Below are 25320 nucleotides of genomic sequence, written 5' to 3'. Positions count from 1 at the left end.
CATTTATTTTGGCCCCTGAATCGGAAAATCACACAAACAAGTCTCCCTGGGATTAAAAAATGAAATTGCTAATAAAATGAAATAACAAGTTGCTAAGCCTTTCACGAGATTGGAATGCTGTTGTCTGAGGCTGCTGGCACCCTGCCTGAAGTTGGACCTTCAGTTGTTTTTGGAGAGAAGAATTTCAGCAGATGAGCTTTTTCAGCCACGTAGCAGTTGACAACGGCTAAGAATCCCTTGGCAGTCCAGCTCTGGAATATGACAGGGCTTGGGTGCCTATGCCAGCTCAGCAGCTCATGAAAACCAAATTTATCACAGATGAAGAGAAGTATTCCTGTTCTGATGAACAAAGGTCAGCTGGAAACAAAGCATTTGAAAAGCAATCTGGTGGAATAACATCTCTCCTGTTTACATTTTGTAAAAATTGATGGGAGACAGAAGAAAAAGGAAGACATCACCAGCGTTTGCAGATGGGGCCAGAGCAGTTACTGGTAGTGGTTACTTTTCTATCTGACTGGATTCTTATGCTTAACTAGGATACTTTTCCATTATAGGTTGGAAAAGCACCAAAGGACAGATTATGCAGACGGGCAAGTCATTTTAAAATTATTTAATTATTGAAGGAATGTGTAAAAATGGTACATCTGATGACTGCGCTAAGCTGAAAAGGGTGATTTCTGTCGGTTCAGACTAAGATCATGGTTCTGTTGCCCACTCCTACTAACAGCTCTTCTAGTCTTTAAATTTTCCATGCTCCACCATTCTATTAACTTTTAGGAAGAAAGACCTGCCAACTTACTTGTTCTTGTCTACTTTAACCCTCAACTATGATAAATCTAAGCATTCCTGAAACCTAGACAACTGCAAATGGTTTCACATGTATTCATCATGTTTCCTTCTGCTTTTGTTTTTGTTTTTGCACTAGTACTGTGCGTTGAAGAGTTTTATGGCACCTTAAACAACTGTTTTTGCATAAGCTATGGTCCACTTTGTCAGACAAATGCCATATTGTAGACAGTTTCAATTTTATATATTGTGTGTGGGGGGCGGTTGAAGGAAAGAGGGAGAGAGAGAGGAAAATTATAAGTCCGAAGAAAATTAAATTCCTGGTTCCACAATTACCATTTTAAGGTTAGTTTCAGGGTATTATGGAGGACTAAAGCCCTTCTGGCCAATAGTTATCTTACATTTAAAACCCAGATCATTTTTATTACCCATTCATTTCAATAAATAGGCAGTTTTTAATAAAGGAGCAATTTTCATCTCTTTACAATTCTAAAACATTCAGCTTTTAACAAAGCATTTGAATAATGGGGTATATCTTTTTTTATTTAATTTTAGCTGGCTAGGGAATATTCCCCTTGAAAATAATTTCATTAGGATTGATATTGAACATTTTGCTCCTATATTTAATTTGAATTTTAGCTAAATTTAATTGACCTATATGAATTATAGTGAAAATCTTGAGGAAGTAAATTTTCATCTGTAGAGCCAATTCCTCATTATCATTACTTTTTTAGTTTCATCAAGGAGGTCTTTTGGGTAATGAATATATTAAACTGAGTTGGAAGTGTCATGATCTTCATGTATATTATTTAAAAATGTGTGTTGCACATGGATTATCTGCATTTGTCAGATGTTCAGATATTTATATCTAAGTTGATTGTAATCAGTTTAGTATGAACACAATCTCTTCCATCCTGCAAACCAGAAATATGTTAAAATGTTTTAAGGAGAAAAATAATACTAGCAGACTAACATTTTCTTTTTAAATGTAGGACGTAGGAATGAGTGACAGTGCAATGACTTGTTTTCTTGGCTCTTGTTTGGATCTTCTTCACACTTTGATGGAGGTAACAAATCTGAACCCTACTTCCAAATGTCATGTAGTTTTAAGTGGTGAAAAATGACTCCTGTATCTAGGCATGTTGAAACAAAATTTGTCTGCAAGGGAGAGGAAATCAATGTTTCTGTACCATGAAGGTCCTTTCCTCTCTTCAGAAGGAATGTTTCTGGATTTTTCCGGAAAGACAAGGCTAACACGGTAATGCAGAAATGTTTAGCTACCTTGTAGCTTTTAATTTGTTCTAATTTTTTTTCGATTCCTTTGAAATTCTGTAGTTTTGCAGGTGGAACGCCTTGATTTCTGCTTTCTCATCTTTAATAATAAAGACACTGATAGCTTTGAACATGGTTAATTGCATTAGATGGCAGTTACTTTTAAAATGTTGACATTTTTCTCTCCTCTACTACATCAGGCTGATGTGCGGAGTGATGAAATGCAGCTTCCTGTGTTGGACACAGAAGATGCCTGGGTGTCTGTGGAGGGACAGATCTCACTGGTGGAGCTAGCTCTTGAACAAAAACACATCCATTACCCTCTGGTTGAACACCAGTCTGTGCTCTGTACTGTTCTTTATGGAATCATGAAGTTTTCACTGAAGAGTGTGAAGCCCCTCTCTCTTTTTGATAGTAAGGTATGTCTAGAAAAGTCTGCCAGTGCCTTCCTGCCCTTTAACTTACAAGGGGTTTAAAATCAGCCTGTCACTGTGAAATGCATGTTCATTTATGTTGGATAGTGTGAGCAGTTGGAAGACCAAGTTCAAATCTAGCCAGCAGGGCTGTCTTCATTCTTCTTGAAATGATGCAACTCAAGTAGCTGCACCTAGAAAATCAGAAACACCAATACCTGTGGTTCTTTAGATGCAGGGCCATGTTTTGTCTACCATCAGCTTACAATAGTGTGCAGAACTGTTTTGTCTTAGACAGTCCCAAGTAGAAACTAATACCAAATGCATAGGTAAAGTGCATGCAATAGCTGCCCATGTGAAGTTTTTTGCTTGGCATTTATGTGTATTGGAAACATTTTCCATTCAAATTTTCCATATAATTTCATTTATCTGAAATGTGAAAATGTTCCCCTTCTTGATGTCTGTTTGCTCTCGATGTTCTTTTCTGAGAATAGAATACTCAGAGGAAAAGAAATTGTCTTCTGTGTGTGAGTAGCAGGCTTACCTTAGTCCCTGCCCACAATTATTATATGTACGTATGTATAGTGTATTGTTGCATTCCTTCCATGCAGGGTAAAAATGCCTTTTTCAAAGACCTGACTTCAATTCAGTTGCTACCTAGTGGGGATGTGGATCCAGCTCTGCTGTCTACGAGGCAACAAGTAAGTTAAATTCTTGGAGGAAATTGGTATCAGTTGTGCCTTTGTAAACTAACACAAACTGCTATGACATGGTTGCCTTTTTTTCTTCCAAAAGTTCTTAACCAAACTAGTGAGCGCAGTGGCACAAGCCCAGTCATCTTCCCAGAAAACAAAAAACAACCCAGCAGAACTGGTGGTTCTGTCGGTGAAAGACAGAGACTGGCCAGCCCTGGCTTTGGATTTGGCGCAGCACCTTCAGGTCACCGAGGATGTGATCAAACGGCACTATGTGTGTGAGTTGTATAATTACGGCCTGGATCAACTTGGAGAAGAGGTAAAAAGACTGCATGTGGCAATTTGTGTTGTCTTTAGCACAACAGCAGAGTGACTAGCAACAGGATGCATTATAGAACTTCAGGCACTTCGTTAGATCCCACTAGTAGATGGGAACTTGTTTGGATTTAGCTGCAGGAAATAGCCACCCTTGGGCAGGAATTCACTTCACTGCTGCTCCTGGGCCACTGCTTCCTCCATGCGTCTGCTGCTGCCACCAGGCACCCCTCCACAATGTGTCCTTGGTGTGGAGGGATGTCCACCTGCTGGCCTTCCTTCCAAGTTCAACTGCACCGAGTGGCTGTTCAAATCTTGCTGGGATTCTCTTCAAATCTTTCTCTCGTGGAAAGAAACACAGCTCAGCCAGGGCTCAGTGGCAGCTGCATGTGGCTATTACTCCATTTACTGCTGCTGTGCTTGGGAAGGGGCAGGGTTAGTCTTCACCCCTCAGTTTGTCCCTCTCCCCACCTTTCTTTAACACAGCAGCCATGCAAAGGACACCCTGAATGCCATTCTGCTAGAACTGGACTACCTGGAAAATCCACACTTGCCCATGCTTAACATTTGCAGTCCTTTGTGCCTTACAGCCGTCTGAAGACAAGTGATAGGGGCGGGTAGTGAAAGAAGTTTAGAACACAATCCTAAGCTTGCCAATTCAGAAATAAGGCCCATTCAGGTCAATTGTTTATAGAATTACAGCCTTTATCTCCAAGTGGGGTGGGCAGTGCATCTCACCACTGATGCCCATGACCAGGAAGGAACCAGGCCATGTACAACTAACAACTTTGCATGTTAGGGAGACTTGTTTTGAACTGTTAGAAATATTATTTTTTATAAAATCACATGTTTATTCTGAGTGGCTCTTCCTTTGCTGATGTTTATGCTAACAGCAACTCCCTGAGGTAGGGTAGGCTGACAAGTAGCAACTGAACAGTGGCCATCTAGTGAGCTTGGTGACTCAGGGAGTATTTCAGCCCGAGTTTTTTCCTGCCCAAGGCTGCCATTAAGCACTGCACCATGCTGGCAACAGAGCAAAGTCTTAAACTTGAGATCAATGTGCATGAATAAATATACCAGCAAGTATGGTACAGCCTTGGGTAATAGTGTGTGTGCCTGTGTTTGCACAAGGGGCAAGGGTAGAAAGTAGCAATCCTGTCTTTATCTGAGGGCAATCCAGTCAAATAGAGGGGCAGCCGTGAACATTGCTACATGTGCGTATTTTGCAGCGTGATAATTGCCTAAGAACACTATTTGTTTTCAGGTGGAAAACCACCTGATCTGGATAGTAGTTTCACTGCAAGACAACAGTTGCCTGCCCTGGGAGTACAGTGCATCCAGGGTGGGGTGTATTCGCTGCATCTTCATAGGCAGCAAAATGTTTCGGTACAACTGTTTCTTGTGAATGTGGGCTCTACAGGAAAAAAGGCATTCTCTGGATATATGTATAGTAGGTCTCGGATTACAACTGGCTGTGTTCACATGTTTTCTGATATGCAGGCCATTCTTCAAGTACACGACAAAGAAGTCCTTGCATCTCAGCTACTGGTGCTGACGGGACAGAGGCTGGCTTACGCCTTGCTGCATACCCAGACCAAGGAAGGCATGGAGCTGCTTGCCAGGCTGCCACCCACACTCTGCACTTGGCTTAAAGCTATGGCAAGTTCCTTTGGACTGAAAACAGATCATTTTCACCAAAGAGCACAATACGAAATAGGGTCCTAATGTAGTATTTCCATTTTCTTAGTACAGCATAACAGTTCTGATATTTACAAAAGCATTTTACATCTGAAAAATTGTAGAATCTCCCCTGTTCTCACCACTGAACACTCCACTTATTTTGGTACAGTGGCTAACAGTTAATATTTAGCCAATGCATGCTATGTGGCAGGAAATCTGGACTTTGATGCAGATTTAGATTTTGGAGATATGCTTTGCGTCTATTTCTTGAAAAAAACAAGTCACATTCTGCCTTGCATTGTGTGAACACAGAAGTAAATAGGAATCAGATGCATAGTCTGGCTTCTCTCAGAACTCTTTTTATCTTCCTTAAAAAAGCAGCAGCAGCTGCCAAATAGCAATCTCGGCGGAATCGTACAATTGGTTGTAGGATTTCCTTTAATTTTGAATTAATTCCTGCTTGGTTCAGTGGTGCTGCCTTATGATTGCAAGCAAATGGGACCAAGACCCTCTATCACTCCCAGCCCACACAGTCATTCCCAGTCTAGCACATTTGGGGGACGCCTGATTCATGAAAGCTGCACTTAAAGCAGCAGTGTTGCATTTTCAAGAGTCCAAAATGAACTTGTTGTCAAGTATTAGTACAGGAATTGTTATTGCAACTATGAATACACAGTTACCATTACACATCCCTGAAAAATATTGCACAAAATTGGAATCTTTAGTCTAAAATTCTCTATTCCATTGTTGCTTGGAAAAGTAACTTAAAATTGGCTCTTATTGATGAATAATTGAAGGTTTTTTTCCTCTTCTCTACAGGACCCACAGGATCTTCAAAATGTAGATGTGCCAATTACCACAACTAAAAAACTGGTGGAGAAAGTGATAGAACACTTGCCAGAAAACCATGGGCAGTACAGCGTTGCCTTGAATCTAATTGAGGCAGTGGAAGCCATGTCATGATGGTAGCTTTATCAATTCTGCTGATAGTTTCACACCGTTCTCTCCACTAAGTTAAGTGCATGGCTTCTGTACATACAGAAGCACAAGCATCTAGAGGAAAGTATTCTAAATGACTTTTATAAACAACTTCAGAATTTTATGAGGCGGTATCCATGTGAAGTTCTACCTTACTGTGGTAGGTAAGACCAGCAGTCTTTCACCTTTGTATATTTGTCTATAACCCTAAATATTTATTTTTAACTCTTAAACATTTGTGTAGTAGTTTAGGTTTAAGAACAGCTTTGATGCTGTTCAAGTCAGCACATTAAGAATTTTTCATATGCTTAAGATAAAACTGCTGCTTTTTAAACATTAAAATGACATGAATTTAATCAGAAGCTAAGAAAACAGAGCCTCCCCCCCTCCCATATGCTTAGGTAATGCTTCTGGTTTTCAAACTGGTAGCTTGACTACTTTAGCAATGAGGAAGCTGCTTGTGGCATTAAAGGGCTGCTTCTTCCCATCATGGTAGGCCAAGTGGCAGTTGTGCTAGCAGTTACTCCTCTCTAAAAACCAAGAATGCTTCTTGGGAGAAGAGAGCAGGTCCACTTTTAGAAGGAAGTATCATGGCAGAAACTGAAAAATGATTTTGACTCTTAGATGGTTTGATAAGTTATCAAAAAAGAAATCAGGACTCTAACTGAAGCTGATCAAGTTCTGTAGAAACATTAGTCTTTTTTGTAACAACTTCTGTTGTTGTACAGTCTGTTGTAAAAATATTGTAAATTGTGTGTAACACTAGACTCCCTGTGTTGAAATACCTGCTTTCTATACGCAGCTGTCCAAGATATGAAGCATTAAAGTTAAAATTGACATTCTTCTGTGGTATGCTTTGTGTCTTGTACGCCAGTTTTGGGGGGGGGGGGTTGGTTCAATAATCTCTGTCTACAGTCTTTATTCAAATAGTCACATTTCCCACAGATAAGTTGGAACAGGTTTTGAAGAGGGCATTTGAGTATGGTATGCAAAACAAGCCTGAGATGGTAGGGAAAATGTGAAAATACCTTCCACATACCTGAATTAGGGCAACAATTAGGCGAATTCTTCCTAACTTGAGGTATTCAAGCAGGTAGGAACACTTCACCTAAATGTAATCCCAATTACAGGTACACACTGATGGGATCAGAACTAGCAGTGACACAGCAAGAAAGGGATCTTGGGGTGGTAGTGGGTAGCCCAGTGAAACTATCAGCCCAGTGCATGAACACTGTGAAATAGACAAAATCCATGCTAATTGGGAACAGAGTAGAACTGCCAAAATCTTACTCCCCTTGTACAAATCCTTGGTGTAACTGCACTTAAAGAGTACTGTGTTCAGTTATGGTCATCTCACCTCAATAAGGACATTACTGAGTTAGAAAAAATACAGAGAAGAACAACAAAAAGAGCAAAGAGCCAGAGCAACTCTTCTAAGAGGAGGAGCTGCAAAAACTGGGAATGTTCAGTTTGGAAAAGAGGTGAGTGAGAGACATGAAACAGGTGTTTGAAGTTATGCACAGGATTGAGAAAATGGAAAAGGAGACTTTTTCCCTTTCCCATAACAGTCAAACCAGGGTCATCTGATGAAGCTGATTGGGGAAGAGTTTAGGACGTACAAGAGAAAATATTATTTCATGCAATGTATAAATTATGGACTTCACTTGCTATGGGAAGTAGCGATGGTCACAAATCCAGATGGCCTTCAAGAGGAATTGGAGAGATGCATGGACTGTCTGTGGCTACTAGCGTTACTGGCTGTGTGCTCCTTTTCTCACCAAAGGTGGCCTGCCTGCACACACCAGCTGATGAAAAGCTTGCACAGGCCGAGGGCTTGCATTCATCCTGCCTGACTGATGCTGTGGACCGCTGGACCAGCATGGCTGTTCTGGTGTTCAGTAGCAGGAATGGGAAAGGACCATGTCTGTCCTCTGTGCAGCTGCATGAATCTTGAAGTAGTAAAGATTAATTGTAAAAACTCGTCCTAGGTAGCACTAACCTCATGACCTGACTGTTTTTTTCATATCTAGCTGTACTAGGACTGAGTTTGTCTCATGTGTAAGCTCAGATGACCTTTGATCATGAGGGCAATGGACAGAATGTTTAATCCTAATCGAGTGGTCAGTTCCACACATGTATGTAATCCTCCTTTTCTCTGTGGTAATGCAAGCCAAGGAGTGAAGCTTGTTAGTGTTCTCTGTAGGGTAAGAGCATGCAATCCTACAGCCAGCAATAAAGCTGCACCAACCCAGTACTAAAGTCCAGAGGAAATTTTCCTGCTTACGTAAGGTAGCTGAATGCTCTGTCAAAGGAGATATTCAGGCAAACCCTGAAACAGATCTGTGTCCATTTATGTACTTGAATTCCCCTCATTTCTACAAGAAAGTTAAATTATGACAAATAACTACATGTTAAGCTAAGAAAAAATGTATAAGGGTATAACAAGAATGAAAGGAATTCCTGATAAGCATTTTATTACATGTACAAGCTTAAGTATTTACACACCATTACTACAGTCCTTTAGGTTGTCCAAGTATATCATAACTGCTTAGAACACACTTCAAGATTTGACTGTTGCTTGAACACACATCATTTCCCACCAAGTATTTTCATGCAACGTGCACATGGTGTCTCTGCTGAATCAGCAGTGTATCTTCGACAGCGGAGGCATTTCGATTTGGTAGCTGGTAAAACAACGACTTTATAGGATGATTCTTCTCGGATATCACCACCTATTAGCAAAAAACAAAAAAGAATGAGTTAACATTTGTAGGGACATCATCAGCAATTCTACCCAGGAGACATCTGGTTATAATCTGGCCCAAATATAGAACACTACTTAGAATGAACAGGAATTTCCTTCTATACGTACCTTCTAAGTTTATCAGAAATGTCCCTTTAATTATGTCATCGGTATCCACATCTCTAGGTAGTTCAGTCAGCAGTGTGGTCTGTGATGCCATCATTATTTCATTTAGCTGAGATGTACTAGAACACTCCTCATGTTGCAGCACCTGGAGATAACTGATTGTCAGAACTGACTAGTTGTAAAAATGGGTATACTGAAAAAAGGGCTATAGCTAGGGAAGCCGCAGTACAAGCAAACAGCATATGACAATCTTTGATCAAGAGAAAACTCATGTACTTGCTATCTGGTGTTGTTGTTGTTGTTGTTGTTATTACATTTTTATACTGCCCATAGCCAAAGCTCTCTAGGCAGTTGACAGCAATAATCATAGAAGCATACACTCAAGTCACCCATCCCACTTCTGCCCAGGCCTGACCCTGCTTAGCTTCCAAGATTAGGCAGGATCAGGCACTTCAGGCTGCATGGAAGCTCACTGGTCCAGTCTCTACTAGCTGTTTGCTCTGCCAGCAGGATTGTTTAAAGGATTTACTCTGGCTGACAGACTGGCCCAGGAGGCCAGAAAACAACTTAACCAGCCTGACCCTGTCAATGGACCTGATGGTCTGGACCTTTTTAATGCTGGTTCCCACCCCCACATGCTGTTTCCACTTCTAAATGCATTTCTACTGATACATCGTATTCTAGGAGTGTATAGAAGGCAGCTACACAACTAGTAGGACCAAACTGTGTCTAGATTGTGCTGCATCAGGAAAACCACAATGCTTTCAGAACTGAAGACTGAAAGATAGGATAAGCCCTAGGTAGGTCTAATGCTTTGTAGGCTCTCTGCAATCACCGTATTTCTGTCCTTAGAGACATTCAGCAGATTTTACATCATGTTTCTGTTAACATTTCTGTTACATTATCATTTGCTGTTGTAATGTACAACAATGTCTAGGGTTGCTTATCATTTCTACTAATTTTTGAAAATTCTGTGTAGTTTAATTTCCTAGCAAGGGATGTTCTAGGACTACTTAGTGAATATTAGACATTGAAGATGTAGCCTGGAGTTTATATTAACATATATTAACATATACTTAATACTGACTTTCCTGCTTACCTCCATTAATTCAAAAAGCAGTCCAGGCTCAATTGCAAGGACTACTTGATACTGCAAAGCGTTTTTGCCTGCAATGGAGCCAAGGAAAGCATCTCTTATTGCGCATGCTCCTTCTACTGCTTCTTCAAGGCCTGGTTTCTTCCATACAGGGCTTGTATTCATCCATCCAGTGCGAAACACACTGTCTGACTCTTGCAAAGGGAAACAAAAAGGTCAATATCTAATACATCTAATAGCTCTGTAATACCTTTGAGCACAGAACGCTGCTAGCTACTTTGAAATCTGCCGATTAAATGTTTGCTTATTTTTAATCAATCACTGAAAAATCTGGAGAATCAGTATATCAGATAGCAAAGACTTGCCTTTATCTATAATCATTTGAGGTCCCTTTCCAATTTTTTTAATGATTGGATTATCTAATAGTATGCATATCATGGATTAGATTTCTATGCTTGGAAAGAAGATTTACATTCCTGGGGCAGAATGTGCTTTGGCTCAGTTTTCAGGGGTTTGTTTGCTTGTTTGTTTATAGCTTTTAAACTGTCCCTATACTAGCGTCTCAGAATTGTTTACAACAAACAAGTAAAACAGAAATTAAAATAGCACAGCATACAGTATAAAACACGTTAAAACCAATTAGACATTAAAAGAGCGAGAATAAAAAGGTTTTCGCCTGGTGCCAAAAAGAAAGAAGAGTTGGCACCAGGCGAATCTCTCTGGGGAGCGTATTCCATAATCAGGGCGCCACCACAGAGAAGGCCCTCCTCCAGATAACTACCCTCCTAATCTCCTTCAAGGAGGGCTCCCTCTAAGCAGTACACCCAATTCTGAATAAATGCAGCACTTTGTACTATTAAGGCTTCTCCTATGTGAGGAATAATTTGGTTGCAAGCCTCAAAGTTCTTACTGCCTTGAAAGCTCTCATACCTTTCCGATAGGGAAGATACTGGAATACCTCTTCTGCCAGGTGTGGTAGGAGTGGTGCAAAAGAACGAACCACCGTGTCCAAAACTTCTGCTAAGGCTGTTTGACATGAACGGCGTTTAAGATCCTTTTCTTCTTCACAATACAGTCTGAAATTGAGGTGCAAATGGAACACTTACAGCCATGTGATGCCATTTTAGTCTAATAATTTTCATTTTTAGTTTAGCATTTGGCAGGCAACAAAAGAAAAGGAAGTTAGCCTGGGACTGGCAACCAAGTTGGGCATACATAATGAACTTTCTCTCTCTCAATCTCTCGGGCACTGTTGGACTGAAAGTGCTTATGGGGCAGGATCACAGACCTTCTGCAGGCCCCTAACCACAGCGGCACCCATTTCACCCATCATTTGCACACCTGAGGTCATGGTCACCAAAAAGAGAACCTCTCCCACTGGCAAGCAATATGCAGCATGCTTTTATCATTCTGAGGCTTCCTAAGAGGGTGGATAAAAATTGGTGATTTTTTATATTAAAAAAAGATTTTTAAAAATTAAACTGAATTTTTGCAATTTATATTGGATTTTTTAAAAATAATTTTTTTGAGGAAAAAAATCTAAGGAGAGATCACATGTCTGCATAGATCACATGCCTCTTCTTCACACAAAAATGTTATAAAATAATTATACAGCATTGAAAAAAGACCTTAAACCCACTGTTCCTTTGCAATCTATGTACACAGAATCAACCCCTTATCTCTTAAGTGCTAAGTTTCAAAAAATTCAATGAATAGAAGAAGATTGTTGAGAATGCAATAAATCTACTCAAGAAGTGAAGTGTGAGGCGGGAGGGGCAAGCAGTAAAACTGAAAGTGAAACCTTTTAAGCAGAATGCTCCACAAGTCTTTAGATCTTTTTTGTGTATAGCTTGAGGTTTATCGTTTTATTCTTTCCCTGGAGGAGAAAAGCTATAATGGCAGCAGGCTATACAAAAGACTCAGGATGGGAATATTTTAATGAAGTTTTTCTACTTATGGGTAAGGCAAGAATGCATGCAAAATCATGATTTAAATCAAGTCTTACTAGTGATTTAAATAGATTAGATATAAATAAACTCCACCCTACTTCCTAAAAACAAGCTTCCTTAACCTAGTAATCAGGGCTATGAGGATCATGGTAGTAAAGAGTAGTTAGTGCACATACCTGTCTTTGACTATGCTAAAGTAAAAACTAGACAACTCCCTAGCATGGAAGGCTTGCAGTAATCGGATGACTCTGCTGTAGTCATATTCTTTGTAGGCCTGTGTAACCTTTGGAATAATGTACAAAGAAAAACAGTTTATAAAGATGCAAGTAATAACAATTCAGAAGTAGAATACAGAAGGAGGGTGATACTGTAGAAGAGAGGAGACTGGGAAATTTAAGTGTGCATTAAGTCTGGCCTGTTGCTACCCACTGGCTTGAATAGCTATTGTGCAAATGAATAGTAGTGGCAACAAGCCATGATAAGAAAAAAGGCATCAAGAATGACTAAAGGGTTTTGCATGCTGCATTCATCCTTTTCATTGTTGTATCACTAAACTTCCATAAATCTGCTGACTATGGCAAGGGTGGTGTCCTCTGGCCACCATAAACAGCCACCCACACTTCCTTCCTGGAAGCTGCACGGCTGGGGCAGTCACCCAGCAGCCCCATGACCCTCAAAGTTGGGAGGAAGGCTGGGCATTTACAGTTGTGTGGCCAAGTTACCTGGAGAGCCGTGGCCACGAAAGGCCAATAGTGGGCCCAGCAAGCACTCCACACTGAGCAGGGACAGAGGAGCTGGGTGGGGTGGGAGAGTCTTGGTCCCCGGCCGGCTGCAGACAACCACTGCACATGCTGCTTGCCCACTGGAGTGGGGGGCAGCTACCTTTTCTGGCCTGGCCAGCAGGCTAACCAAGAACTGTAATTATTTCTCTTCTGCTACAGCAGACCCCTTTCATGAGCTGCCTTCATCCTCAACTGCCCATCCATTGCAATCTGTGATTCCGACCCCCTTCATGAACCTTAATGGCTTTGCCCACTCCTGCTTCACTCATGAAGATGGGAAATGTAGAAAAAGAAACAGAGCGAATCAGAAGGGGTCTCCCTGGACATCTAGGCTGACCCTCGGCTCCAGTGGGTCCACTCATGAAATACAGATGACAACCGTGTTTAAGAAGTTGTTGAAGACACCATGTTGTGGTGAGCAGCAGGTTAGGTGTGCCCCTTCATGCTTTGGAGCACTGCCTGTGCCAAGTTATCAAGCAGCATTGTTTAAGGAAGTTCTAACAGCATAGCTCCTGATAAACAGGGAGATTTCTTAGAAAGTGGAATTGTTGACTTGCAAGATTTAAAGGCAAAAGTACTGCTAGAGGAAAAAATGGCCCAAGTAGCTCTGGTTTGCTCATATACACAGGAAATACCTTGGATGAATTGTGGCCACCTTTTTTCATATATCTCTGAAAATCTCTCTGCATCAAATACTGTATCCAAAAACACATATAAGCCTGTTGCCATCAGGAGCTATGCTAAAGAGATGTCTCTTAGACTCCAAACTGGCAATTATGGAAAAATGTCATCCCACAAATATCTCTTGTTGAAGCATAATCTAAGTAACAAGTTAGTCCAATTTATCAAACTGGAGTAAAATCAGAACTCACAAGCCCACAGTTTTGCTGCTACAGGAGTATCTACTAGCACCACGTTCCCACTGCTTACCTTGTTTGCATAGCCTTGCAGCAGGTGGAGCATGTACTGGTCAATTAAATACATTTCGGATGTAGGGACTGAGTCCACTTCTGGATTGAAGCCAGCCAGATTGCCCAACACAAACCGGAGAGTATTCCGAAGCTATTGCAACCAAAAAGTAATGTGCATTAAGCAAAATGGCACCTCATAACCTTGTGGTACAGGAGGGACTGTTTAATAAGCTTTTGCCATCAGATACAACCAAAAGAACATTGATTATGTTTCTAATTTTAAAAGAGTATGGAGAACACTGGAAGCACCTGTTGTCAATTTTCCACCTTAAGGTTTGTATGGCAATTCAGGGGGCACAGTTGTCTGGAAATCACTCCAAGTAGCCCTGCCTGGCCCCAAAGCAGTTTGGAATCACATCAAGAAACTGCTACATAACCTCCATGGAAGTTAACCTTTCTCCTCTTTGCTGCCCAAAGCTGCATCTTGCTGTGATGCACAGCAGAGGGATCCCCAAAAGGAAGGGGTGCTGAAAGGGAGTGAGTGCCCAGGGCCTAGGGCTGGAACAAGACTTTATGGCAAAAGCAAGCATGGCAAGCCTTAACACCTTCACGACTGGTCTTTGTGCCAATAGTTCCCCCATCCCTGCAAGCGGCAAAAGTTGCGGTATGACATCAAGAACAGAGTATCCTGTTAAGGAGGAAGAGAAATGTATGAGATTGCGGGTCCTAACGTCTCATCTACCTTAAGGGACCCACTGCAATCCCTGTGCTGAGATCATATCAAATCATGAGGTACAAGCTGTCAATTCCATAAATGTAGAAAAAACAACGGAATGCAGACATATCACAAAGGATTTTATTATCCTATGATACGTAGCCCAGAACTGTACCATGGTTCCCACAGAAAATTCCTCTTACAGCTAAAGCTTAAATGAGTGATTTCCTCGCTGTGCACTCAATCTGGAATGGCTCCAACTGAAGAACAGCACTATTGCTTCCTACCTTGTTGATGTCGTCTCGGGCAGAGTTAAGCACGGCAGGTCCAATCAGCACTTCCGTAAAGACATTCGACTCTGCCACCCACCAGCGCAGGATATCCGCACCATAGGGAGGTTCTGTGCTGTGGTCCTGCGCATTGACAAGATTGGGGTAGGAGGGACTTCCTTTAGTATTTGGTGCCTGCCCAGCCAAGAGCACGATGAGTATCTGTGACCTCACTCTACACAGCACACTTTGCCATGATGCTGAGAAGCTGACAACCAACACATTCCTTAAAGCAACATTTCCTTAACAGCACCAGAATGTTTGGTGAGCCATAGCAAAACAGCCAAACTCCCTCCAGACTCAGATCAGTGCTCCTCAGATATTGCAATGGAATATGGGGTGGAAATTTAGCAAGTATTTCATCAATTATGGCTGTTAACCATATGATTTGGTGATACCCAATTGTTATCTCTTTTTCGGAATGGATGCCAGCAAATGGATTAATTGGACTATACACACACACATATGCTATCTCTATATATTTATATAAAATATATAACTATACAGTTATACATATAACTATCTATCTATAACTATATGGATATTTATTTGGATATTTGGTTTGATTTTGTTGAAATTTATGTGTAATTCTTAGGAAACCATATATACACATTTCATACATATGCACTGAAACACTATATTCCAATTTATCAGGGTACAGTTGGTTGTTGGAATCTCTCTCTCTCTCTCTCTCTCTCTCTCTCTCTCTCTCTCTCTCTCTCAGGAGTGAATTCCCTATTTCTGGAAGCTTCATTTAGCTGCCTTCTGCTCTAAGACACCACTGCCACCTACTGTCTGGATGCTACTATAAACAAGCAGAAATACTACAGAAAATAGGAAGAAATATTAGAACCATATCATGTCCCAGCCATTTCCTTGCCTGCTGGTGATGATGCAAGTTCCAATCCAGCAATAGCTGGGGATTCAAAACTGGTGAAGGTCCTATAAATGAAGGACTGTCTTCACATTCATTAAAATCAGAATCACAAAGAGTTCAGTCAACATGCACAGGATTAAGCAAAGATGCAAAGAACTCAGTGCAAAAATATTTTTGCATAATAGCTGGAAAGTTGTCTAGGATATCCAGTCCTGTATCCCAGTTCAAAGATGTCCCCTCTCCTTGTCCACCTTGTCACACAGTTATGGTGTCCAGGAGCTGAATGAGTTGTAGCCCTTTATTCCTTCAGGGTGACTCCTCCATCCACATGCCTGCATGGCAGCAAAGTTATTGGCGGAAGAGAGTGAATTCTTGAACTGTTGATGGCTGCTCTATGAGAGCCTGAGATATGGCCTTCATGATGAACACAACTAATATTATTAGAACCATAAAGGGATGATCAGTAAATCATGTCTTTAAAGAAAAAGTAACTCACTCTCTTTCACAAAGGAATGATAAAGGTTCAGAATTCAGTATAATCTTATTTTTGTTAGGAGAAATTTAACTGCTATGACTTTGATTAAAACTTTGTTATTATTTGTATGTATGAATCCATGTCAGATGATGTATTTTCCTTTGTTTATCTACTGGGAGAGCTCTCCGCGCTGGCAAAAGAATAATGAACTAAATAATAAAATTCAGGATACAACAAATCTGGCCAGAGTAGCTGAAGGAAAGCTGGACAGAGAACAGAGATACAAAGGCATAAACGCGCAGATGATCCAGTTGAACAAAAGTGACAGGCTGATCCCAAATGGCGCATGGGAGACCACTCCCATGCCCACAGGGCAGGCACTGACAGGCAAGGAAAGCAGCAATAAAAGCACTCCATGTTTCCATGGCTGCTTTCAGATACATAGGGAGGCTCAGCTGAAAAACAGACACACTCTGGACAGCTTTACTATTAAGGACATTAAAAATCCGTCCTTTCAAACAACCAGAGCTACTTTGAGGATTGTTTTTTTAGATTTGGGAAGAAAATGGTGTAATTACTCACACTGCCTCCATTGATGACTACATCTGGGTCAACCACGTTGCCAATGGATTTAGACATCTTTTCTCCCTTTTCACCAAGAGTGAAGCCATGAACCATGAGAGCCCTGGAATGAAGACCCCGCTCACTGAGTAAATGTTTCCTTTGTGCATCAATAAATGCATGTGATAATTGTGTATTGCTCTAGTTGCCCAAACAAACGGTTTCCCGCTATAGTTAGTTCCAGAACCGCCAACTCACCGAAACGGAGCCTTTTTTTGCACTGCCACGCTAGTCAGGAGAGAAGACTGAAACCAGCCTCCCAGCTGGTCTTTTCCTTCCAAGTATAAATCGGCCCTTTCACCTGCATCTAAACACACAAGGAAAGCAGGAGCTTTAAAACAATTTTGCTGCTTAAATAGTGAACTATATAAAAATGTAACCTATATGTTAGATGTATGGCAAAATGTACACAAATACCTTTTTAAGAAGGAAAGAAGGAAAGCACTAAACACTTTTCAGAGATCGTGACGTGCAATTTTAAAAGGATTGAACAATAACTGAAGATACCAGGCACTGTAAAACAAACAACCCTCTTGCCAGTAAACAAACAAGGGTGCTCTTATTCCAGTTGTCAGCTTCAATATGGCCCCAGGACACGAGTGCATCTATTTGTAGTAGAGAAGGCAGCATTTTGGCAGGCGCAATTCTCAACCTCCCTGAAGTCGGGTGGAAGGCATCCTTCATTTAAGATGTCATCCTATGCATGTTTAGAGCAAAAAGAATGAAAGGCCTACAATTCTCAAACTGCCCTCAGCCAGCCAAGCTGGAGCAGGCAGGGTATCTAGGAACTTCTTGCTATCCATACATGTGTAGTATGGCTTTCTAAGTGGATTTATATCTGCTTTTCAACTAGCACCTTCCAAACAGCTTATAATATTTGCAAAATATGATGCACCAAGAACCAGAAGCTTTTTGTGGCCAAAGCTCAACGTGAGGACATTCTCCTTTCAACCAAACTACCACAGGGTCATGCCCCAGATTCAGTCTACCAGCTATAACTCTTGTGAAGATGATGGGGTGGGGGGGATAAAATTTGCTCAAATTTGCTCAAGTCAACATTTCAAGTTTTCACAACTGTATTTGCAATCCCCCTTTTTACAGACTTCCACTATCTGTTCAACTTTCAGGAAGTTGTACTATTTAGGCCTGGCTGCAACAAGTGCAAGGTGACATTGGTCCCAGAGAGCGATTTACTACACTGCATACTGAAATGCCCTTCCTGACCAAGTGGGTACCACACACACACGGACAAAGCCAGCCCCGTCTGCTTTATTGGCAGGGTGTTGCCCTGGCCGTGTAGCCTTGCAGTCACTGCCCTGGGCTCCGCGTATCTGGCAGCCCAGCCACAGCACGCACAGGAAACAGCTGCAAACCATGGCATCTGGGCTGATCATAAGCTGTCCATTTTGTAAATCAATTCTTCTTGTGAATTTCAAGAAAACAAAACAAAGGAAAGGAAGAAATCATAAAAAGGGGAACGCCCTTCCATTTGACAAAGCCTTCCACTATTAAGGTGGAATCCTACACAGGCTGACTTGCAGTAAGCCCTGCTGAATAAAATAAGTCTTACTTCTGAGTGCACATGCACAGAATTGTGGGGAAAGAGTGGCCTGTCTGTGCGCATGCAGCGGCAGGTGGGTGGAGCAGGCCTTTTGTGGCCAAAGAGCGCCAAGCCATGGGTCTCTCAAATCCCTGTGAGAGTCGACGGAGGAAAGGTAGAGGGGATGCAGCTTAGAAAATATGTTCGTAAGATAGGCGAAATAGCTTCCGTGAAGAAAAAAGCACGTGTAGACATGTGCAGCTGTGCGCCGTGGGTCCTCAAACTGTGGCCCGTGGACTGCATCTGGCCCGCCATGCCCATTTATCCAGTCTGCCTCAGAGGTTTTGGACTCGCTCGGAGAAAGGATCTCCGAGCAAGCAAGCCACCGCCGCCCCCCGCCTCGCCGCACACCGACCACCCCTGCCCCCTCGCCAGCCCGTGCCCACAGCCGGTGCCTTTCAATGACCCCCCTGCTGAAAATGTTTGAGGACCCTTGCTGTACGCCAACAGTCATTGATTAAGAACTACGACGGACTAGAAATCACAAACTGAATTCCAATTCAAATTAAGGTTTGGGGCTAAAAGACTGGCCCATTGCAGCCTAAAGCTCTTCTCTCCAGTAATGAAGCCTTTTAAGATTTTAGAATGGACCGTCTGTCTTGTTAGCTACACATGTGTATTACACTTTTTCATTATTCTGTCCAAAGAAAGATTCGGTTTCTGCTCAAATACCTTCTGACTAGTGGTGGGTAAGGTTAAGATACTGGATCAAGTCTATGCAAAATCAGTAATGAACAATTCATTTTTGTTTGCACACTCATTCTGATGTTGATATTACCACCTCTTCCCACAGTCTTTTTGCAGTTTACAACATTTCACAGGCTTGGAAAAAAATAGATAGGAGACTCTGATTGGGGTTGTTATTATAGGAAGAGGGCAAAGGTCTTTATGATCCTTTTTCGTTTTGAGTGCCGAAATTCATATCTTTGATAATAAGTGACTTTAACCTGTAGATTAAACGAGTGTACTTTAATGGCAAATACAATTATCCAGGGCTCTTCCTTTAAATACACTGTCAGCACAAAAGCTCAAACAAGATAGGCTTGTTATAAAACAATCATATTCATTTAGTTAAACATTAGTGCAACAAGTCTGTGGGGAATTGCATGCCCCACATTATAACTGGAAAATCTGAGAGCTCACCCCAGGAAGGTGAGTGAACAGTTCAGGTGCTACCAGGATTCCCCACAAGTCACCTCTTTCTGTGTGGCTTAAACATGCAGGCAGAGCTGAGAACATGCTGTTCTGCTACATACAGAACACTCAGGCTGGCATTACAGCTGAGTGGGTCAGCAGGAAGGTGGACAAAGAGCTGCAGGCTGAAGTCACAACTAGGCCAACATTCTGCCAAAGAGCGGGGCGGGTTTCAACCAGCCATCCCCACTTTTACATTCCATTCATGCACAAAACCCCATTTCTTCTGTCAACAACAAGAACAAACTAATCTCCAGATTTTGCAAAAGGTCCAGTTAGAGAGTTGTCTTTATGAGCACAAAGAAATTGTATAGATTATGTGTCTTCGTCCAAATTTAGAAGTGCTCCACACCTATAAAAAACGCAGAGAGCTGAGCGGAGTAGTACAACAAAGGTACAGATGGCCTAGGTCCCCATGTACCCCATCCATCCTTCCACAGAGGAACACATCCCTTCCTCTATCCCCTTTCTCCAGCCACTGAAATTTGGGTGGTTTTCTGGCTTTTGTGCAATTTTCCCCATTCTAAAAGGTTGGCATCCTTCTTCTAAGACTGATTTTCTAGCAATAAGAGCTTTAAGCTACAACATCCTGGTATTATTTGTAGCTTTGACCCTGCCCATGTGCCTCTGGCCTAGAACCCTTTTGCCTTTGGCCGTGCCCAGCCCTGGAATGCAGGCTCCTAGAGCTTATCAGAAATGGAATTGAGCCACCAGAAGGAAAGAGGTTCTGCACCCATGCATTCCAGGTAGAGGGATACTGCAACTGTCCCCACTGAGCAGGAGCTGGACAGGACATCCAATTGTTAGTCGAACCAGGGCAACCTCTTGCTTGCAGCTTCACAGAATGCTTTTGATTAAAATCTAAAGTACTGGTTTGAACCCAAGGGATTTATTATTTTTCTTGTTCTCTCCTCAACTCTTGACATTGAGGCAGAAGTTTAGAGTCAAGTAACAATCGAAATCTTTATGTTTCATCTGGGAAGGCCAGTTCATTGTCTTCAGTTTCAGATAAGTCTCTGTAGAAATATGAATTATTTTAAAATGGAAGTATAGGAAGCTGGCGGAGAAGTAGTATGTAGCTGACACAGTATGTTGCAGGTAACATCTCACCTCAACAGGAGGAGAGAACTAGATGAGTTACAGGCCATCTTGAATGTGTCCTCAAACAAAGGTGAGAGGAAAGCACGGAAAACTGCACATACACAAAGATGTACTACCACCAGAGCTAGTGGTTTCTGTTACGAATCGCTCTGCAGTGGTTGCTGTCAGTAACAAGCCCAAGGTAATTTCTGTCCCACCTTCCCAGCTGAACCTTCCAGCACAAACCTGGTGCTGTTGGTCCCAAGTGTTCAAAGTCCATGTAGGTGAGCAGAAACTGTAAATATTTATTTACTATTTAAATATCCATAAATCTTCAATATGCATTCATCCATAAAACATGGCCAAATAGGCTGCCATACAGAGCCAGATCTTTACTTCATCAAGCTTCCATAACTACACTAGCTGGCAGCAAAAGCTCTTTGGGACCCAAATGGGAGTCTTCCTAAGGCCAAGGTGGAGATTCCAGGGGTCTTCAGACCACTGAGCTACAGCCCTTTCCAGGACAGCTGAACATACTTCTAATTTTGTGAACATCAAATACAGCATGAGGTATGATATACAGTATATCACAGAAGTGAGTACACCCCTCACATTTTGTAAATATTTTATTGTATCTTTTCATGTGACAACACTGAAGAAATGACACTTTGCTACAATGTAAAGTAGTGCATATACAGTTTGTATAACAGTGTAAATTTGCTTTCCACTCAAAATAACGCAACACACAGCCATTAATGTCTAAACCACTGGCAACAAAAGTGAGTACACCCCCAAGTGAAACTGTCCAAATTGGGCATTATTAGCCATTTTCCCTCCCCGGTGTCATGTGACTCGTTAGTATTACAAGGTCTCAGGTGTGAATGGGGAGCAGGTGTGTTAAATTTGGTGTTATCGCTCTCACTCTCTCATACTGGTCACTGGAAGTTCAACATGGCACCTCATGGCAAAGAACTCTCTGAGGATCTGAAAAAAAGAACTGTTGCTCTACCTAAAGATGACCTAGGCTATAAGAAGATTGCCAAGACCCCGAAAATGAGCTGCAGCACGGTGGCCAAGACCATACAGCGGTTTAACAGGACAGGTTCCACTCAGAACAGGCCTCGCCATGGTCGACCAAAGAAGTTGAGTGCACATGCTCAGCATCATATCCAGAGGCTGGCTTTGGAAAATAGACGTATGAGTGCTGCCAGCATTGCTGCACAGGTTGAAGGGGTGGTGGGTCAGCCTGTCAGTGCTCAGACCATACGCCGCACACTGCATCAAATTGGTCTGCAGGGCTGTTGTCCCAGAAGGAAGCCTCTTCTAAAGATGATGCACAAGAAAGCCCGCAAACAGTTTGCTGAAGACAAGCAGACTAAGGACATGGATTAGTGGAACCATGTCCTGTGGTCTGATGAGACCAAGATAAACTCATTTGGTTCAGATGGTGTCAAGCGTGTGTGGCAACAACCAGGTGAGGAGTACAAAGACAAGTGTGTCTTGCCTACAATCAAGCACGGTGGTGGGAGTGTCATGGTCTGGGGTTGCATGAATGCTGCAGGCACTGGGGAGCTACAGTTCATTGAGGGAACCATGCATGCCAACCTGTACTGTGACATACTGAAGCAGAGCATGATCCCCTCCCTTCGGAGACTGGGCTGCAGGGCAGTATTCCAACATGATAATGACCCCAAACACACCTCCAAGACGACCACTGCCTTGCTAAAGAAGCTGAGGATAAAGGTGATGGACTGGCCAAGCATGTCTCCAGACCTAAACCCTATAGAGCATCTGTGGGGCATCCTGAAACAGAAGGTGGAGGAGCGCAAGGTCTCTAACATCCACCAGCTCCGTGATGTCATCATGGAGGAGTGGAAGAGGACTCCAGTGGCAACCTGTGAAGCTCTGGTGAACTCCATGCCCAAGAGGGTTAAGGCAGTGCTGGAAAATATTGGTGTCCACACAAAATATTGACACTTTGGGCCCAATTTGGACAGTTTCACTTAGGGGTGTACTCACTTTTGTTGTTGTTGCCAGCGGTTTAGACATTGATGGCTGTGTGCTGAGTTATTTTGAGGGGACAGAAAATTTACACTGTTATACAAGTTGTATACTCACTACTTTACATTGTAGCAAAGTGTCATTTCTTCAGTGTTGTCACATGAAAAATATAATAAAATATTTACAAAATGTGAGGGGTGTACTCACTTCTGTGATATACTGTATACTAAGTAGCTTAAATAGCAAGAGGGAGATGAATGTGGCTTTAAGTTATAGTAACCATTCATAGATTCTTATCCTTCACAGATAAAACAATAACAAACATTTAACCCTAAAGATATAGCAGGCATAGAAACAAGAATAAAAGGTGTATCTACTGCATGCACACAAAGTTTTTGTTTTCAAATTCTGCTCTTTTCCATCATTGAGCCCAGTTTGTAAGTGGCAAAACAGGGAGCCAGGCAAGCACAAGTTATGCTAAAGCTACTTCTTAGCTCACTGCATGGCTTTTGCAACCAGGAAAGAAGGCAGTTCTCTGCAACCTCCAACAAGGTGGTGAAAATCAACAACTCAGACCCCCTGGGAAGCAGAGGACTTCACAAAGCAGGGTTGGCAGCTGCCACATGGTCTGGGACTACATACAACAATGGTCTCCTCCTTATGGCCACACACATCACATGGTTGAACATGGAAAAAGCACATGGCTTCTGGTCATCCAGATTGACCCAAAGCATGACAATAAACCACCAACATACCACGTAGAAGATATAATTTCATCTCTCTTTCAGTTTCTCTAAAAATGCTGTTAAGGATTTTACTGCAGCAAATAAGCTGGGCAAAATTCACTATCATTTAACTGAGTGGTTTCAAGACAAAGTGCAAAGACCTCTTAGATAAACTGTTTGCTGGTGATACTATTGCTTCCTTGGGTTGCTAGGATTTTTTTTTTTTAAAAAGCACCTGGTCCAATGTGTTTTATAGTCCACCAAGATTGCTATCAGACATTTGTGTACACCTGGTTTAAAGTTCAAAAGCACTTGCTGCCCTGAAGTAGGCTGAGATTCGAACAGCACCCCAGGTTGTGCTGGGGTATGCACAGGTGAGGACTGCTCTCTCTTGCTTCCACGCCATAGCGTTTAAATTGATTTTGCAAATACTCAGAATCTGTTTTGTACAAGATAAACCATGGAGACACAGTGCACCCACTGATTCCTTCACAAAGATGCTGGCAAAGCCACTGTTTGCAAACCACTGATCTGCACATAAACACAAAAAGGAAAGGAAAAACTCAGCTCTGTTGCTTGGTGCAAGAGAAATATTCTAGAGCACACAAAACTTAGCTCTGCACTTAGTACATGAAATGGGATAACATCGAAACAATTAGAACTTCTAAGCTTTCCAGGCTCTCAATAAATGTTTAACATTTGTTGTGTTACACACAAGTTCACAGACACATAATGCAAGCTTGAACTCACATCTCTTGGGACCATGATGAGGCGCATCCCTAGCAGTGCCTGGAGCTCCCTGCACAATCTGAGACACTGCTGAATTGTAAATTAATTCCTTACCTTCCAAAACATGAGCCCAGGATGTTCCACTGTCAAACCAGATATCCAAGACATCCTGCCCTTGCATGTAATCATGGACATCATGCTTACCAGCCTGATTCAGAAATACATAAAAAAGCAATCATGAACTAGGAGGTCAGACTGGGATTCTGCAACACAGACAGCCACATTTTGATTCCATTTAAACACAGAGGGCTAGTTACAATATGACTTTTGTCTCTCACTGCGGATTGCTTGTATGCCTCCTCCAGAGGGGTCCCCATGTTTTTGGTGCTGCAACTAAGAGTTCTGCAGCATGTCATCAGATCATCTGCGGCATGTATGACCGGCCAGTTGAGGACATCACGGTGAAGTGGACATTTAAGCCATAAGAAATGTAGGCTTCAATTCAGCCTTTAAAGTGCTAAAGGACTGTTGCTTGGTTCTACATGTACACTGCAGCACGGTTTCCTTCACAGAGCTAGTTTTTAGTGCCGCATCCTAGGTGAAGTGCCTCACTTAGTGCCTCACTCTGGGTGAATTCAACCCACCTTGATCACTTAGTCCAGCCCACCTCTAGAAATGGGGTCAGGCAATCCTCAGCCTGATTGCCTTCAGCCGCCTGGAGCCTAACCACTTCCACTTCCGACTGCAGACCAGGCCCTCAGGGAAGGACTCCCACTGGTCCTGGATTACCTGTGCCAAAGCTTCACTGGAAAGGAGCTGCTCAGTAGGGAGGGTCCACCAAGCATCGCTGCCGTGCTGCTCCACAAGCTTAATAACATGTTCGATGCTTTTTCTGCGGGGAAAAAGTAAACCAGTGACAGTCAGTCAGTATGACTACTGCTTTTCCAGGCTTTCCCAAGCAAGCTCCTTCTGGATGTTTTGGACTACAACTCCCAGCATTCCTTTCCATTGGCCATGCCAACTAGTGCTGAGGGGAAGCCAGTTTGGCTCTGCTGGAGTGGGACTTGGGAAATTTGGCCATGAAGTTCACTTGGCCATGAAGTTCACTGTGTGACTTTGCACTAATCACTGACTCTCAGGCTAACCTGCCTCACAGGGTTGTACAGGGTTTTTTGCCACTGTAGAAACTAGATGTTACGATTGAAATATTAACGCAAAATATTCTTGA

The 25320-nt window shown here is 42.2% G+C and overlaps 2 protein-coding genes across 5 annotated transcripts in view; one reads left to right on the top strand and one right to left on the bottom strand.

Moving 5' to 3' along the window:
* Positions 1 to 6981, top strand: part of RAB3GAP2 (RAB3 GTPase activating non-catalytic protein subunit 2) — a 47532-nt gene extending 40551 nt beyond the window's left edge. For all 3 annotated transcript variants that reach the window (XM_044428667.1, XM_044428753.1, XM_044428835.1), the window contains 7 exons: positions 555 to 590; positions 1779 to 1853; positions 2259 to 2477; positions 3083 to 3172; positions 3267 to 3485; positions 4982 to 5140; positions 5981 to 6981. In XM_044428667.1, coding sequence (XP_044284602.1) covers positions 555 to 590; positions 1779 to 1853; positions 2259 to 2477; positions 3083 to 3172; positions 3267 to 3485; positions 4982 to 5140; positions 5981 to 6124 — 942 coding nt within the window. In that variant the 3' untranslated portion in view covers positions 6125 to 6981. The remainder of the gene's footprint in view (positions 1 to 554; positions 591 to 1778; positions 1854 to 2258; positions 2478 to 3082; positions 3173 to 3266; positions 3486 to 4981; positions 5141 to 5980) is intronic.
* A 1606-nt stretch (positions 6982 to 8587) lies between these two features.
* IARS2 (isoleucyl-tRNA synthetase 2, mitochondrial) overlaps positions 8588 to 25320 on the bottom strand; it is a 35778-nt gene continuing 19045 nt past the window's right edge. For both annotated transcript variants that reach the window (XM_044428461.1, XM_044428541.1), the window contains 11 exons: positions 24882 to 24984; positions 24207 to 24300; positions 16962 to 17070; positions 16725 to 16827; positions 14749 to 14874; positions 13766 to 13897; positions 12230 to 12336; positions 11035 to 11180; positions 10108 to 10298; positions 9012 to 9153; positions 8588 to 8871 (listed from right to left, as the gene is read on the bottom strand). In XM_044428461.1, the coding sequence (XP_044284396.1) occupies positions 8729 to 8871; positions 9012 to 9153; positions 10108 to 10298; positions 11035 to 11180; positions 12230 to 12336; positions 13766 to 13897; positions 14749 to 14874; positions 16725 to 16827; positions 16962 to 17070; positions 24207 to 24300; positions 24882 to 24984 (1396 nt within the window). In that variant the 3' untranslated portion in view covers positions 8588 to 8728. The remainder of the gene's footprint in view (positions 8872 to 9011; positions 9154 to 10107; positions 10299 to 11034; positions 11181 to 12229; positions 12337 to 13765; positions 13898 to 14748; positions 14875 to 16724; positions 16828 to 16961; positions 17071 to 24206; positions 24301 to 24881; positions 24985 to 25320) is intronic.

Source organism: Varanus komodoensis, unplaced genomic scaffold, assembly GCF_004798865.1.
Source record: "Varanus komodoensis strain SLA01 unplaced genomic scaffold, ASM479886v1 scaffold1, whole genome shotgun sequence".
Classification (NCBI taxonomy): domain Eukaryota; kingdom Metazoa; phylum Chordata; class Lepidosauria; order Squamata; family Varanidae; genus Varanus; species Varanus komodoensis.
The sequence above is the reverse complement of the archived record's forward strand: the minus strand, read 5'-3'. Positions and strand labels throughout refer to the sequence as shown.